General features: G+C 35.5%; 1 protein-coding gene across 1 annotated transcript; it reads left to right on the top strand.

Annotated features, from left to right (window-relative positions):
* The first annotated feature begins 13363 nt into the window (after positions 1–13363).
* LOC124918386 (cell division cycle-associated protein 7-like) lies at positions 13364–14794 on the top strand. The gene is made up of 5 exons (XM_047458556.1): positions 13364–13610; positions 13790–13888; positions 13963–14049; positions 14126–14240; positions 14327–14794. The coding sequence occupies exons 1-5, from the start codon at positions 13579–13581 to the stop codon at positions 14387–14389; spliced, it is 396 nt and encodes a 131-aa protein (XP_047314512.1). The 5' UTR covers positions 13364–13578; the 3' UTR covers positions 14390–14794.
* Positions 14795–14887: the final 93 nt, after the last annotated feature.

Here is a 14887-nt window from a genome sequence, read left to right as displayed (position 1 = left end):
TTAATTGTTTGTCAAAGATTTGAGGTATGTTTTAGTTAAATATTTTAATCTTAATTCTATTTTTTTGTATATGTTAATGTTGATTGTTTTTTCTTTTGATTTTGTAGGTTGTAATTTACATGTGTTGAAGAAATGTATTCAAGAAGGATGCTTTTTGTGAGATTTTGTAGGTTGTAATTTACATGTGTTGAAGAAATGTATTCAAGAAGGATGCTTTTTGTGAGAAAACTAATTTGATAATTTCTGAAGTTTTTGTGTTTAATTAAGAATTATTCTATCACTTTTAAGTTTTTTTTCTGTATTTTTGTAGTATAGATGAATTTATATTATGTGTGGATGATTTTCTTGTCTATTGTTTAAGGATATAATATTTATTAATAGTTTTAGGTTAATTATGTTTTGTAGTAACATATTATATTTAATTTATAATTTTAGTTAATTAAATATAATTTTTTAATATTTCATGTCGGGTAATGGGGTACCCGTCGGGGATCGGGTACCCGATGAATCGGGGATGGGGATATAAATAGAGATACCCGTCGGGTTCGGGGTCGGGGTCGGGTAGTAATTTGAATTTCGGGTTCGGAGATGGGTACTTCACTACCCGACGGGTAGGGTACCCGTTGCCATCCCTAGTCTATATCCACATTTCCCAACAACTAACGATGAATTATGGCATAAACCACTGAATACCAATCATGGTCCATAATAAACTCCAAATTGCAATCACTTCATCATAGTATAAGAGCAAGTGAGACGCCGACCTACCTCTTTATGACACATTCTACAACAACTTGCTATAATACACCATTTTTTAATGAATTTATCATCCGTCAAAATCCCTACATGCATGACGCTTCATCTAAAGAACAAGATCTTTAATGGGAACTTAGAGTCCCACAATTTCTCACATACTTCCATTTGATCATAGTATCCACAAAAAGGTAGGCTACGTATTATTTACAACACCATTTCGATAAAAGAGTTTTGTTAAACGGACCTCACTGTAATTTATAATTAATAATCATTAATTTTAATGAATTAACATTCATATTTGATGTTAAAACTATATAAATTTAATGTTTTAAATAATATGTAATCAAATGAGTTGTTGGTTTGTATATATTAAAATTATGATGATGATCAAACCATTAATGTTCAAGTCTTTAGACTTTCTCAACTATTAAATTAGTTGACTTTGTACTATAATAAAAATATTTATCTACTTTGATGTATGAAATTATCAATTCATTTTATATACTCAATCAATCATAGTCGTACCCATATAAAATATATAGATTATAAAATAATTTCACAAAAAGTGTGATCTTAATTCATGTCTATCATGATATTTGTTTACTTTAATGTTAATTGTTTTGATTTATTAATGTTATTTTATAAATTAATTTTGTATGTGTATCTTTAATTCGAAAGTAAGAGAATTAATTACTTTCCAAACAAAAGAATTGAGCTTTACAATGATATTGTTGAAAACTATTTGAAATAAACTTGAAAAATATAAAAGGAAAAAATTAAATTTCAATTAATTCATATCAAAGAAAATTATTGTTTGGTTGGACTTAAGCCTACATAAGCCATAATATTAAGCCCACATAAGCCATATAGCCCATATCTTTATGAAGCAAATTGTTAAAGAGAATCCAAGGACTAGAATGGGGAAATTTGATGAAATGGCCCCCATAACAGGGGAAATTCCAAAAAGGGCCCCCGTCTACTAAAGTTGGCAAAAAGGGCCCTTTTGCCCTGCGAAATGTCGGAAATACCCCTTCGGCGCCATTTCTTACGCTCAAAGACGCGAATTACCAATCACGCGTTTCATCTAAATCGCGGTGATGAACTCACGCGATTTAGATTAAATCGCGTGATTGATAATTCGCGTTTTTAAATGTACGCGATTTACCATGCACGCGATTTAATCTAAATCGCGGTGATGAACTCACGCGATTCAGATTAAATCGCGTGCATGGTAAATCGCGTCTTTAGTCTTATATATAATTTTCAGGCCCTAATTTTAAACAAAACCTCCCCGATTCTCCCTCCCACTCCGACTGCGGCCGACTTTCCATTCCCACATCCATCAAGATCATCGTTCCTCAACATCAGCGTTCCTCAACATCATTGTTCCTCAACATCATCGTTCCTCAACATCATCGAGATCCTTCCAACATCATCGTTCTTCAACATCATCAGGTCAGTTTAGGGCTTAGGGTTTAGACTTAGGTTTTGATGTATATTTACCGTTTATATTCATGGATATGGATGTATTTAGGGTTAAAGGATTGGTTTTGATGTATATTATGCCGTTTCCTATGTATATCGAAGTATTTAGGTTTAGGGTTAGGTTTTGATGTATATTTACCGTTTATATTCATGGATATTGGTGTATTTAGGGGTAAAGGTTGGTTTTGATGTATATTATGCCGTTTCCTATGTATATCAAAGTATTTGGGTTTAGGGTTAGGTTTCGATGTATATTCTGCCATTTATAAGGATGTATTTAGGTTTAGGGTTTGGTTTTGATGTATAATGCTGTTTATAATGGATATTGATGTATTTAGGTTTAGGGTTAGGTTTTGATGTATATTTTGCCATTTATATTGATAGATATTATAGTATTTATGTTTAGGGTTAGGTTTCGATGTATATTCTGCCATTCATATTCATGGATATTGTTATTTAGGGTTTAAGGTTTGGTGTTTCCTATATATACTGATTGATTGTTGATTTTCAATTACATGAATATTGTATGGTTAGCTATTGATGTATATTCTGCTGTTTATAATGATGGATATTGTAGTATTTAGATCAGGAGCTGCCGTTGTGGTTTTCTCAGTTCGTTCAACAAAATGGTATGTATTAAAATGGTTGTTAATAAAATTGTTTTCTCAGTTCGTTCAACTCTTTTTTTTTTTATATGCAGGCAACAAACACTGTTATGACCTTATGTCCCAATCAATTATCACCTAAAATAATGTATGTTCTATTCTCTCTACTATGTCCATATTAACTAGTTTTGTATGTAATAACCATTATATTATTGTTTTACACAGTTGTTGATAGTTGAATTTGCTCGCACTTTTGGTGCAAGGGTGTCTCCGAAGTGGAGAGAAGATGTAACTCATGTTATTGCTTACACTGATCCCAATGGTGCATGCGGCCGAACTCAAAAAGTATTGAAGGCAATTCTGAACGGGAAATGGGTCCTTACTATTGATTGTGAGTCTCTGTTAACACGATTATTTTCATACATATGTCTGTTAAATTAGATTAAAAATTATTTTCATACACATTTGTTTAGGGATAAAATCATCATTGAAAACCGAAAACTGTGTTGATGAGCAACCTTATGAGGTTAAACAAGATAATCATGGAGCCCAAGGTGGTCCTAGAAAAGGCAGACTTCTGTTGTTGAATAATGTGAGTTTGGTATTATTCCTCCTATCTGTACTTTTTCTTTTTTGCATGATAACTGAAATTATCTTCTTTGTTGGTTTTTCAGCGTTCGAAACTGTTCGACGGTTACATTTTATATTTGTAGGGAATTTCAACACACTTTACAAACAGGATCTCATTGAGTTAATAGTTGCTGGAGGTGGTACTATTAAAGAATCGGATAATCCAGATTATCCATTTGCTGAGCCAAGGGATGCGAAAACTATAATAGTATACTTCGAGATAGACAGCAGGTATCGATCAATTGAAAGGGATTTTGATGTTCTCCCCGACAATTGGCTTTTTGAGACAGCGGCTGCTTTGTCAAGCATATTGGATGAACATGTTGTTCCTCATACAAAGTTGCTTCAATCTGTTGCTGCTTGTGATTTGCAGCATTTGCTTACTTAATTTGGAGTTGTTTAGACTTACTGTTCTTCTTCTTTTATGGCTTATTTATGATACTTATGATATTTATGGTTATAACAATACTTAATTTTGATATTTATGATTTATGGTGGTTTATATTACTGAATATTCTTCTATTTATGCTTTATTACTTATGTTAACAATATCATAACTTATCCTCATAACTCACGTGTATTGGGTATAATCAAACAACAAGGAACAATGTTGTTATTCACGCATATTCGCCACATAACTCAAACAACAAGGAACAATGTTGCTATTCACGTACTTCATCTAAAACGCGTGAATAAACTCACGCGTATTATATGAAACGCGTGAATGCATTTCACATTAAAACGCGTGAGTTATTCACGTGTTTTAGATGAAACACGTGAATGCATTTCACAATAAAACGCGTGAGTTTATTCACGTGTTTTATATGAAACCGTGAATAACAATTCACGTCTTTCATCGTATATATTATTTTTGTGCCCTAATTTATAACAAACTCACGAATCCTTAATTTCCCCTTCTCTCTTCTCTCGCTTTCGCCACTCCGACTCGACCCTCCCCTGAAGAACTCGACCACGAGCAGCAGCAGCGGACGACTGACGACACCACGATACCCTGAAGAACTCGACCACGAGCAGCAGCTTACCCACCACTCTTCGTTCTCAAAATGGGTATGTTTATTTAATATTTAAAATGCTATTCAAATAAAGTAAGGGTAATTTGTGGATGATTGAAATGATTTGATTAAATCTGAATAACCCTTCCTCAAACGAGGCCTTGATTTGGGTATTAGCTTCGTTTTAGTGCATAGAAAGTCTTATTGAGTTATTGTCTTGGAATTTGTTTATCAGGACGTTGTTTAAGTTCCACAGTTCTTATAGTTACAAGACCTTTTTGTTTAGGTTCCACAGTTCTTGAGTTATCTTGTTATTCTAGTATTAAGGTTTAGGGTTTGCATGCTGGCATAGTGTAGCTGATTTCACTCAATACTATCTTGTTATTCTAGTATTGAGGTAGAGTTTACTGGTATGTTTCGTGGAGATACAATGTTCCAAGAATTAACCACAAGTTTGCTTCAATGGACCTATTGGATAGGGAGCTCTTATCCCATTAGATTCATTGAAACAAACTTATGGTAAAAAGTTGCGGCATTGGATTTCCTGAAACTCTACGAGCAAACTCTCCTCGGTTATGGTAATGTTGTTGAACTGTTTTCAATTCTTGTGATGTTGTTGAACTGTTTTCAATTGCAGCTCAAGTACCTGTACTTCTTTACTTTGATGGAGAGTGGAAAACTACGGACGATCTTACTCATTTTTCTGCAAAGTCAAACAGCGGTATGATTGTTCCCCAAATTCTACTTATGCCCAATTAGTTGATCAAATTTATTCTGCTACCGATGTTGACAAATCTAGATATGATTTATTGCTTCAAGCCAAGTATAATGCTCCTGGCATGATTGCCAAATTTTCTTATATAACTGATATAAAAAAGATGTGGAAGTGGAGTTCTTTTTACATGAAGCAGTTTCAGTCCACAACCGCACTCCATTGTGTGTATCCTTTAGAGAAGTCACTACCAACTCAAGAAAGTGTAGCTGTTCCAGAAATTGATGACCCCGACGTCTTCCCGATGCAGCGTGAGGTTTTCTTTGAAAATGACATTGAAGATGAACATTTGCGTCTGAATGTGGGGGATGATGCTGATGATGATTGGGTTCCTATTACCCAACCTAGTAGTTCTGATTGGGTTCCTAGTACCAATCCAAATCCAAGCGGTTCTTGGGTTCCTAGTACACAAAACAATGTTGTTGTTCGTACTCAACCAAGCTGCAGTGAATGGGTTGCTAGTAGCATACCAAGTAGTGAAAATCCTTTACATGAGGCAGTAAGTACCGGAATCGGATTGGAAGTCGGTTCTTTGTTTGAGAATAAAAAAGAACTTCAGCTGAGGTTATATAAATATGCCATGACTAATCATTTTGAATTCAAAGTGTTGAAGTCAAAAAAGAACTTTGGGTTGTGAAATGTTTGGATAAGAATTGCAAGTGGAGACTGCGTGCTGTCAGAGTAAATTCCTCGGAAATGTTTGAGATTCGTAAATTCGTAAAAGATCATACCTGTTCAATTGTGACGAGGCAAGAGAATCAAAGGCCAGCACCAGCATGGGTGTTTGGGGAATGCATGAAGAGCAAGTACATGGACCATCACCATGACCACATGCCCAAGAAAATAATGGAAGACATACAGACTACTTATGGAATAAAGTTGTCTTATAATAAGGCTTGGCGGTCTAGAGAAAAGGCCCTAATGGCGGTGCGAGGAACTGTAGAAGATTCTTACGGTAAATTGCCATCATACCTGTACATGTTGGAGAAGAACAATCCGGGTACCATAACAGACATCCAGACGGATGAGCACGGTCATTTCAGGTATATGTTCATGTCCTTAGGCTGCTCAATTAGGGGTTTCCAAAACTGTTGTCGTCCAGTATTGTGCGTCGATGCCAGTTTTCTTAAGCACAAGGTTGGAGGTCAGCTATTGGTGGCGATAGCATTAGATGCGAATGAACAACTCTATCCTGTTGCATTCGGCGTTGTTGATTCTGAAAATACAACTCCTGGACTTATTTCATGCAAAAACTTAGAGATGCAATTGGATTGGTTGATGATCTCGTGTTTGTATCTGATAGACACCCAAGCATCGCCAATGCCTTGTGTGCTGTTTTTCCAAAAGCTGACCACGGTGCGTGCACATATCATATCAAGATGAATATTATGGCCAAATTCAAAACCGATCACTGCCACGCCGAGTTTGGTTTGGCTTCTCAAGCATACACAATCTTGAAGTTTAATCAGCATTTTGACAAGATCAATGCTAAGGACCCTCGTATTGCTATGTATTTGGCAGATATTGGGTTTGAGAGATGGAGTCGTGCATTTTTTCCGGGTAAACGATACAATCAAATGACAAGTAATTACGCTGAGAGCTTCAATAGTCAAAGTAGGGAAGCTAGAAAGTATCCCATATCAATCTTAGCTGATTATTTAAGATTCACATTACAAGATTGGTTTAACAGTCGAAGAGAAAAAGCTTCCAATCACAATGAACGTTTATCTCCTTATTATGAAAAGTTCTTACGTGATCAAGCTGAGAAGGCCAGATTATATAACGTTCATCCACTTAACCGTTTCGAGTTTTATGTCCATGACGGTGAATCTGATTATAAAGTTGACTTGAGAGGAATGAGTTGTAGTTGTAGGGTATTTGATGTATCTGGTCTTCCTTGCACTCATGCCCTGGCTGCTTCACGTACCCATAGATTGGATGCCTATGAGTTCTGCTCAAGGTTTACTTTAGATTATTTGCTATTGAATTTATCTAACTAACTTTATTTCTCACATGTTCAATTGTTATGTTTCAGGTATTACTCAAGTGAAATGTGGGTCAATGCTTACGCGGAAACAATATATCCAGTTTGTCATGAAGAGTATTGGGATATTCCAGAACATATCAAGCAACGAGTGTGCCTTAAACCACCTGTTAAGGTTAAGAAAGGGCGTCCTCAAACAAAGCGTAGGTCATCCCAAGGTGAAATTCGTAAGGTGCCGAGAAGATGTAGCTCATGTGGTGGTCAGGGTCACAACAGGGCAACATGCAAATCAGTAATGCCTGCACCCTCTACTGCAAGAGCTGCAAGAGCATCATCATCTCAGCCGCCATCATCTCAGCCACAAACATGAATATCATCTCAGCCACAAACATGAATATTGTCTGTGCAATTTTGAATATTGTCTGTGCAATTTTGAATATTGTATACTGATTATTGTTGTTGGTTTTCGAATATTGTATGCTGATTGATTGTTGTTGGTTTTCGAATATTGTATGGTGATTGAAATTTGTATACTGATATTTCCATACAGGTTGGCCATACAGTGAGTTACTCACGCATATATATGCACAATGCTAATTCACGTGTATTGTAATGTAATTCACGTGTATAATTCACGTGTATTGTAATGTAATTCACGTGTATTGTAATATTACAATACGCGTGAGTCATATTGTAATACACGTGAGTTATGAATCACGCGTAATACAATACACGTGAATTATATTACAACCACGTGAATTATATACACGTGTTTATATAAGTCACGTGAATTATATTACAACCACGTGAATTATATTGGTATATTCCAGAACACAATACACGTACTACACGTGTTTATATAAGTCACGTGAATTATATTACAATACACGTGAATTATACACGTGAATTACATTACAATACACGTGAATTTTATGATACCTATTACCACGTTAATATTAAACACGTGAATTCAGTGTTTACAAAACAATATACAACAATAATTCAGTGTTTACAAAACATGTTACAACAATAATTCAGTGTTTACAAAACAATATACAACAATAATTCAGTGTTTACAACTTCATGGCTCTAAAATCTGGTGGTACAACCTGACTGCCCACTTTTCTCTATATACTTGCATACTTTGATATGCATTTTCTAGGCCAAGTTTAGCAGTCAGGTACTCTAAATACATTAATACAAAAACGCCACAGTCCCCACTCCATTCTGCTTTTGGTACTTCAGGGTGTGGGATTCTATGAAATCTAAAAGTTTCATTTATCATGTTAGGATACCTGGCCATTTCAACTTCAGACATTGCTTTATGAAGGAAGGGCGGCAACATCTCACAAATGGCTTTCATGTATTTTCCTAATTCTTCATCATTGAAAATTGTCTGATCGCAATCATAAACATCAATTCTCCATTCTTGCAATCGAATAACACACAGTACCCAGTGTAGGTTGTTGAGGTTGAGGGGGAAGTAAATAACATCAACACTGCTCCAACCGGGCATATGTTTATCTTCTCTACCCCAGTGGTAGTTGTAAAAGACGTCAGAGAAAGTATGGCCATGTGGTTTTTCTGGATCAACCGAGTCAGCAACAAAGTCGTTATAGTATGAAGTAACCAAAGGGCCAAACTGGCAATCTAAGATGGTGAAATGCTCCGGGTACGACTTAGGGTAGGCGACTGCTCTTGCTCTTGCAGACAAATTGCTGCATTCATCTCCACATCAGTTAGCCACTTATTTAACCTCAGAATTGTAGTGAAGAACTTAAGGTCTCCAGCACTTAGAATTGCTCCAAATTGCTGCATACCTCGAAATTTTTTTCTACATCTTCAACTGTCTGCTCTTCATTTTCATTGTCCTCCCCCTCCCCAACAGTGTTCTTCTCCAAGAGACCAACAATGTCTTTTTCCTGTCCATCCTACAATAAACAGAAAAGCCCTTCAATTAGTCCAAATGCAAGAATTAGGAAAAGTGCGCGAATTGCACCAAATGGAAGAAATGCATACCTCGAATTTTTTTTCACCATCTTCAACTGTTTGCTCTTCATTGCCATTGTCCTCCCCCTCCCCAACAGTGGTTTTCTCCAAGAGACCAACAATGTCTTTTTCCTGTCCATCCTACAAAAACAAAACCCTTCAATTAGTCCAAATGCAAAATTAGGAAAAGTGCGCGAATTGCACCAAATGCAAGAAATGCATACCTCAGTATTTTTAACACCATCTTCTACTGTCTTCTCTTCATTTTCATTGTCCTCCTCAACAATTTCTTTCTCCACTAGCCCAACATTGTCTTCCTCCTGTCCATCCTACAATAAACAGAAAAGCCTTCAATAAGTCGAATGCAAGAAATGCACCAATTATACAAATGCAAGGATATGCAAGAAATACATACCTCAACTTCATTATCCTCCACAAGCCCAACATTGTCTTTCTCCAAAATCAGCACATCATTGTCTTCCTCTTGTCCATCCTACAATAAACAGAAAAGCCTTCAATTAGTCGAAATGCAAGAAATGCACCAATTATCCAAATTCAAGGAAATACAAGAAATACATACCTCAACTTCATTCTCCTCCACAAGCACAGCATTGTCTTTCTCCAAAATCACCACATCATTGTCCTCAGTGTTCACCACATCATTCTCCCCTTGCTGTAGTTGCTTTAACATCCTTTAATGAGAATTATGTCATCTCTCATTTCGGTTTTGATGAGACTTATTTCATTTCATCATTTCATTTTTGAAGAGAGTCAGTTCGTTTCTCATTACAGTTTTGAATTCATTTAGCTCCTTCGAAAGTTGATCCAATCTACATCTATCGTGGGGAGTTGTTGCTGTTGGAGTTGGGGGGAGGATTCTTCGTCTTCGTCTTCTTCTTCTTCTTCGTCTTTTCTACTCGTGGCGCTCTCGACAGAATAAGAGGTGCTGGTGTTGGGGGTAGGGTTGCGGGTTCTTCTTCTTGTGGAAGGTTTGGCTTTGGCTGGAGTAATTTGTCTTTTCTTCCTCATGACAGTTTTTTTATGAGGAACTCCATCGTCAATATCTCCAAATTTCCTCTTTCTGCAGTCAAGATCAAAAAAGACATCATAAACATTACCTCCCTATCTTCAAGTCATCCCCAGCATATAAGATCTTCTCTTCTTCAGACAATTCCATTTTCTTAACAATCGTGCCTTGCAGGGCAGTTTGAAGATCAGAGGCAGTGCTCTTCCTCTTTGATTTGTACTGTATTATTCTTGGGCAGACAGGCTCTTCAGTTTGAAGCGTCGTTTAATTGCAAGATTGGGGACAAAAGTTTGGATCACCTCATAAGTCCACACTTGTAAGGCTAGTGCGAACCCATATACGGTATAAGAAACATCGACATCTTTTTCTTTGTCTTTTTTCTTCTTCCCCGAGGCGGCATCCTTCTTCTGCAGATACATGCCTGTAGCGATCAAGGTCTCTGCTCAAACCCTTCATGGTTGCTCTAAAGGCCACCTTTCCCCATGGAAAATTGAGGAAGGTGTCGATGTCATCAACCATGCTGAAGAGTTTCATATTTATTATCCTCCTCGGGTCAAGGGCAAAGAGATAATGGGAAACAAGGTATACCAGCCCCAATTTCCATGCATCTTCCCTATCAGAGCAGGACAGGAATTTTGAATGAAGGTCTCATATTCTAATAAGTGGAATACGTTTAAAATATTTAAGAACCAGAGTTGGAGATTCTTCAACCTGGTTGAAAATTGTTTGCTCAGTAGGGAATCTCCCAAAATTGAGACCTGTAACCAATACAAACTCCCTCATCCCGAAGCAGAGCTCTTCTCCATTCACAAGGAACTTCATCTCCATAGAATTTGAGCTGGACTTCCGGAGGAGCATGTGGTGTATAATCATTCCTGAGAAACGCAGTAACGGGTGCCCTTTGAATAAGAATCTGAATTGGGTTTCCTCTACCCTTTCAGTTAGATTCATCTTGGCAAACTTGGCAGCAATATTTCCCATATTGGTTTTCCAGGATACCCTCCCAGCAAACTCGGGTATTGTAGTGGACTCCATCTACAAAACAAGGAAGAAGATGGGAATAAGCAAATCGAATTACCATTGAGAAATGCTTGCAAATTTCTTAATAGATTAAGGTGCAGTAAAGGTGCATTAATAATTAAGGTGCAGTAATGGACAGTTCTAAAGACATTAAGCATATGATGTGTCATTTCTTAGATCAACAACTCATCCTGTCTCATTGGCATTCTATTAAACGTAAAGCAGTAAAGCAGAATAAGAACAGACGAAATGAAGCAGTAAAGCAACAAAACAGATAAACCCTAACTAAGCCTACACAGTCAAAGAAAACACAGAAATACCATTTCTTCACAAGAACATAACAACACGGAAATGTCATTTCTTAAACGAGAAATGAATGAATACGTGAAATGCATGCATGCAGAATAAGAACAGTGATACAATACTCGTCATATACCCTAAAAGCATTTACACACATAAACGAAACCAGAACCAAACCCTAAACCCTAAATACATCAATATAAATCAATATAAACGGAATAATACACATCAAAACCTAACCCTAACTCTTAAGCCCTAAACTCACCGGAATATGTCAAAAGACGGTGGAAAGACGATGATGTCGAATAGACGGTGGAAAGTCGATGACGTTGAACGAGGAACGATGTTGAGTGAACGATGATCTTGATCGATGTTGAAGGAAGTCGGCAGTTGAGAAGACGTGGTTTTGGAAGTCGGATGGGAGGGAGAATCGGGTGGTTTTGTTTTAAATTAGGGCCGAAAAATTATATATACGACTAAAGACGCGATTTACCATGGACGCGATTTAATCTGAATCGCGTGAGTTCATCACCGCGATTTAGGTTAAATCGCGTGCATGGTAAATCGCGTACATTTAAAAACGCGAATTACGAATCACGCGTTTCATCTAAATCGCGGTAATGAACTCACGCGATTTAGATGAATCGCGTGATTGGTAATTCGCGTCTTTGAGCGTAAGAAATGGCGCCGAAGGGGTATTTTCGACATTTCGCAGGGCAAAAGGACCCTTTTTGCCAACTTTAGTAGGCGGGGGCCCTTTTTGGAATTTCCCCTGTTTGGGGGCCATTTCATCAAATTTCCCCTAGAATGAGAAGAAACCACATGTATCTTAATTAATTAATTATTAATTAATTAATTAATGTTATTACAAATATGTTTATGCATATATTTTTGGTAATGTCATGAATTAATTAATATATCTTAATTTTAATAAATAAAAAATTTTAAACTAGGACACATTATTATTTACAGTTAAATATACTTTTTAATAAATAAGATCCTAAAAATATAAAAATAATAAATACTTTAGAAGTTGGTATTGAGGTAAGAGAATTGGAAGATTATTAATTTGTATTTAACATTTTTTATTGATTTTTTAAAAATAATAATATTATTTATTATAAAAAAATAACTTAGCTCAGGAAAGAAAACACGAAAAATGTTACTCTCCCTTCAAAATATTAATATTTAATTTAATTTATATATATATAATAATATAATGCTTAATTTAAATAATTATTTAATTATTAATTTTATTTAATAAAAAATATATATTAAAAATAAGTGAACATAATTCATTATTAAACATAAAAAATAGTATAAAAAAATTCATATACTTTTTTTAACTCTATTTTATATTTTTTAATAAATAATTATATATATATAGTATATTTTTATTAATTATTTTATAATCTATATAATATATATTTAATATAATTTTTTTTATTTATTACTTGTTATATTTTTATTTTATATTTTTAATTTTCTCTATATTTATTAGATAAATTATTATTTTAATTTATTTTATATTTTTTAAAATAATTAAAAAAAAATTAAGAAACTAAACAATTTCCCTAAGTAAAATTAACAATTTAATAGTTTAAAAACAAGGAAAATAAGTGACTGAAAATGAATTAATGAAATTCCTTTTTCAAAGTGACAACAATTTTCATGTTCGCCAAAAATTTCAAATCCCGGTCAATTCCATAATTTGAATTCCCGCCATTTGAATTCCCAAATTCTAACATGTTTTCCTTCCCCCACCATAAAATGAACTGGTAGAACGATTACAAACTTGTATCTTTGAACGATTCCTTTAGAACGATTCTACAAACGATCGGCCATGGCAATTTCTCCAACCCCTGTTTCCCAACAGGAACCTTCGTGTTCGAATCTACCTCAAGAACACGCCTCATTGCAGTCACCAGCGGACGCGTTGGAGAAGAAGAAGAAGAGAAACCAGTCTCCCGGTGTTCGTGTTATCGGCGCTCGTATCTATGATTCCCAGAATGGGAAAACCTGTCACCAGGTTTGTCAAACTAAAATAGATCTTCTTAATCTGATAATTTGATTGGTAATAGATCTAGGATTTGATGTTACTATAAAAAAATAGATCTTTTTATGAATCGGATATGAAATAGGTTATACCTTCCCGATCTGTGTAGTTAGTTACCAATAAGTTTATTTGATGAACCATTTTCTTTCCAGTGCCGTCAGAAGACGATGGACATTATGGCACCTTGTAAAAATCACAAAAAAGGAAAAACAATGCACTATCAAATACTGCCATAAGTGCTTGCTGAACAGGTTAGATCTTGATTCTTTATTGGTGTTATGTAAAAATGTGTTCTTTCAATTGACTTATATAGTACTTGAATCAGATATGGTGAGAAAGCAGAGGAAGTGGCAGTTTTGGAGGATTGGTTTTGTCCAAAGTGCAAAGGCATTTGTAATTGCAGTTTTTGCAGGTTATATATCTTATGAATTGTTCTCTATTGGTGGTTTAGTTGTTTTTTAACAGTAAATATTTCCATGGAATGGCAGGAAGAAATTGGGGCAACAACCTACTGGTATACTTTCATATACTGCAAAGTCTACAGGTTTTGCATCTGTTTCCGAGATGCTTCTTGTTAAAGGTCCCGATGTTCAATCAGCAAAGGTAATTCATTAGTTGATGTTCTTTTCTCCTTTGTGCTGCAGATTTCTTATTTATGAAATGTTTTATTATGTTATTTTGGTTTTCAGAAATCTACCCATGACAATCCGATGAAAAAGGGAAGGAAAACCTTAGTGAAAATTCTGATATGAATCTTGTTGAGCAAAAGGCTAAGAAGTGAAAAAGGGGAATATGCTGGAGGAAAAGGATAAAAAGGATGATAAAGAGATGGATCATGGAGTCATCATATCCAAGAAAAGAAAAAGAATATCAACACAGATATGGAGGGAATGAGTGATGTACCAGATGCTAAGAAGCTTAAAGTTGAAGGCCAAGTGGAGACAAATTCTATTTGTTCCTTGAGTGATGGAGTCATCATATCCAAGAAAAGAAAAAAGAAGATCAACACAGATATGGAGGGAAGAGTGATTTACCAGATGCTAAGAAGCTTAAAGTTAAAGGCCAAGTGGAGACCATTCTATTTGTTCCTTGAGTGATGTTGAAATCCCACTACCTCAGGGATCTGAAATGAGAACTGTGGCTGGAATTGACTGCAACCTAATGAAGTTGGTCATGCATTGCAGTTCCTTGAATTTTGTGCTGCTTTTGGAGAGGTAAACTGAACTGCTAAATTTTTCTCAATGTATAAA

The sequence above is a fragment of the Impatiens glandulifera genome, unplaced genomic scaffold, assembly GCF_907164915.1.
Source record: "Impatiens glandulifera unplaced genomic scaffold, dImpGla2.1, whole genome shotgun sequence".
NCBI classification, from domain to species: Eukaryota; Viridiplantae; Streptophyta; class Magnoliopsida; order Ericales; family Balsaminaceae; genus Impatiens; species Impatiens glandulifera.
Note: the sequence above shows the minus strand (reverse complement) of the source record. Positions and strands in the feature narration are given on the sequence as shown.

Excerpts from the sequence above, each read along its gene's own strand:
- LOC124918386 (XM_047458556.1), top strand. The coding sequence starts at position 13,579 with ATGATTCCCAGAATGGGAAAACCTGTCACCAG. Across the intron at positions 13,611-13,789 it reads ATGGGAAAACCTGTCACCAG|TGCCGTCAGAAGACGATGGA; the intron begins GTTTGTCAAACT and ends TTTTCTTTCCAG. Across the intron at positions 14,050-14,125 it reads TGTAATTGCAGTTTTTGCAG|GAAGAAATTGGGGCAACAAC; the intron begins GTTATATATCTT and ends ATGGAATGGCAG.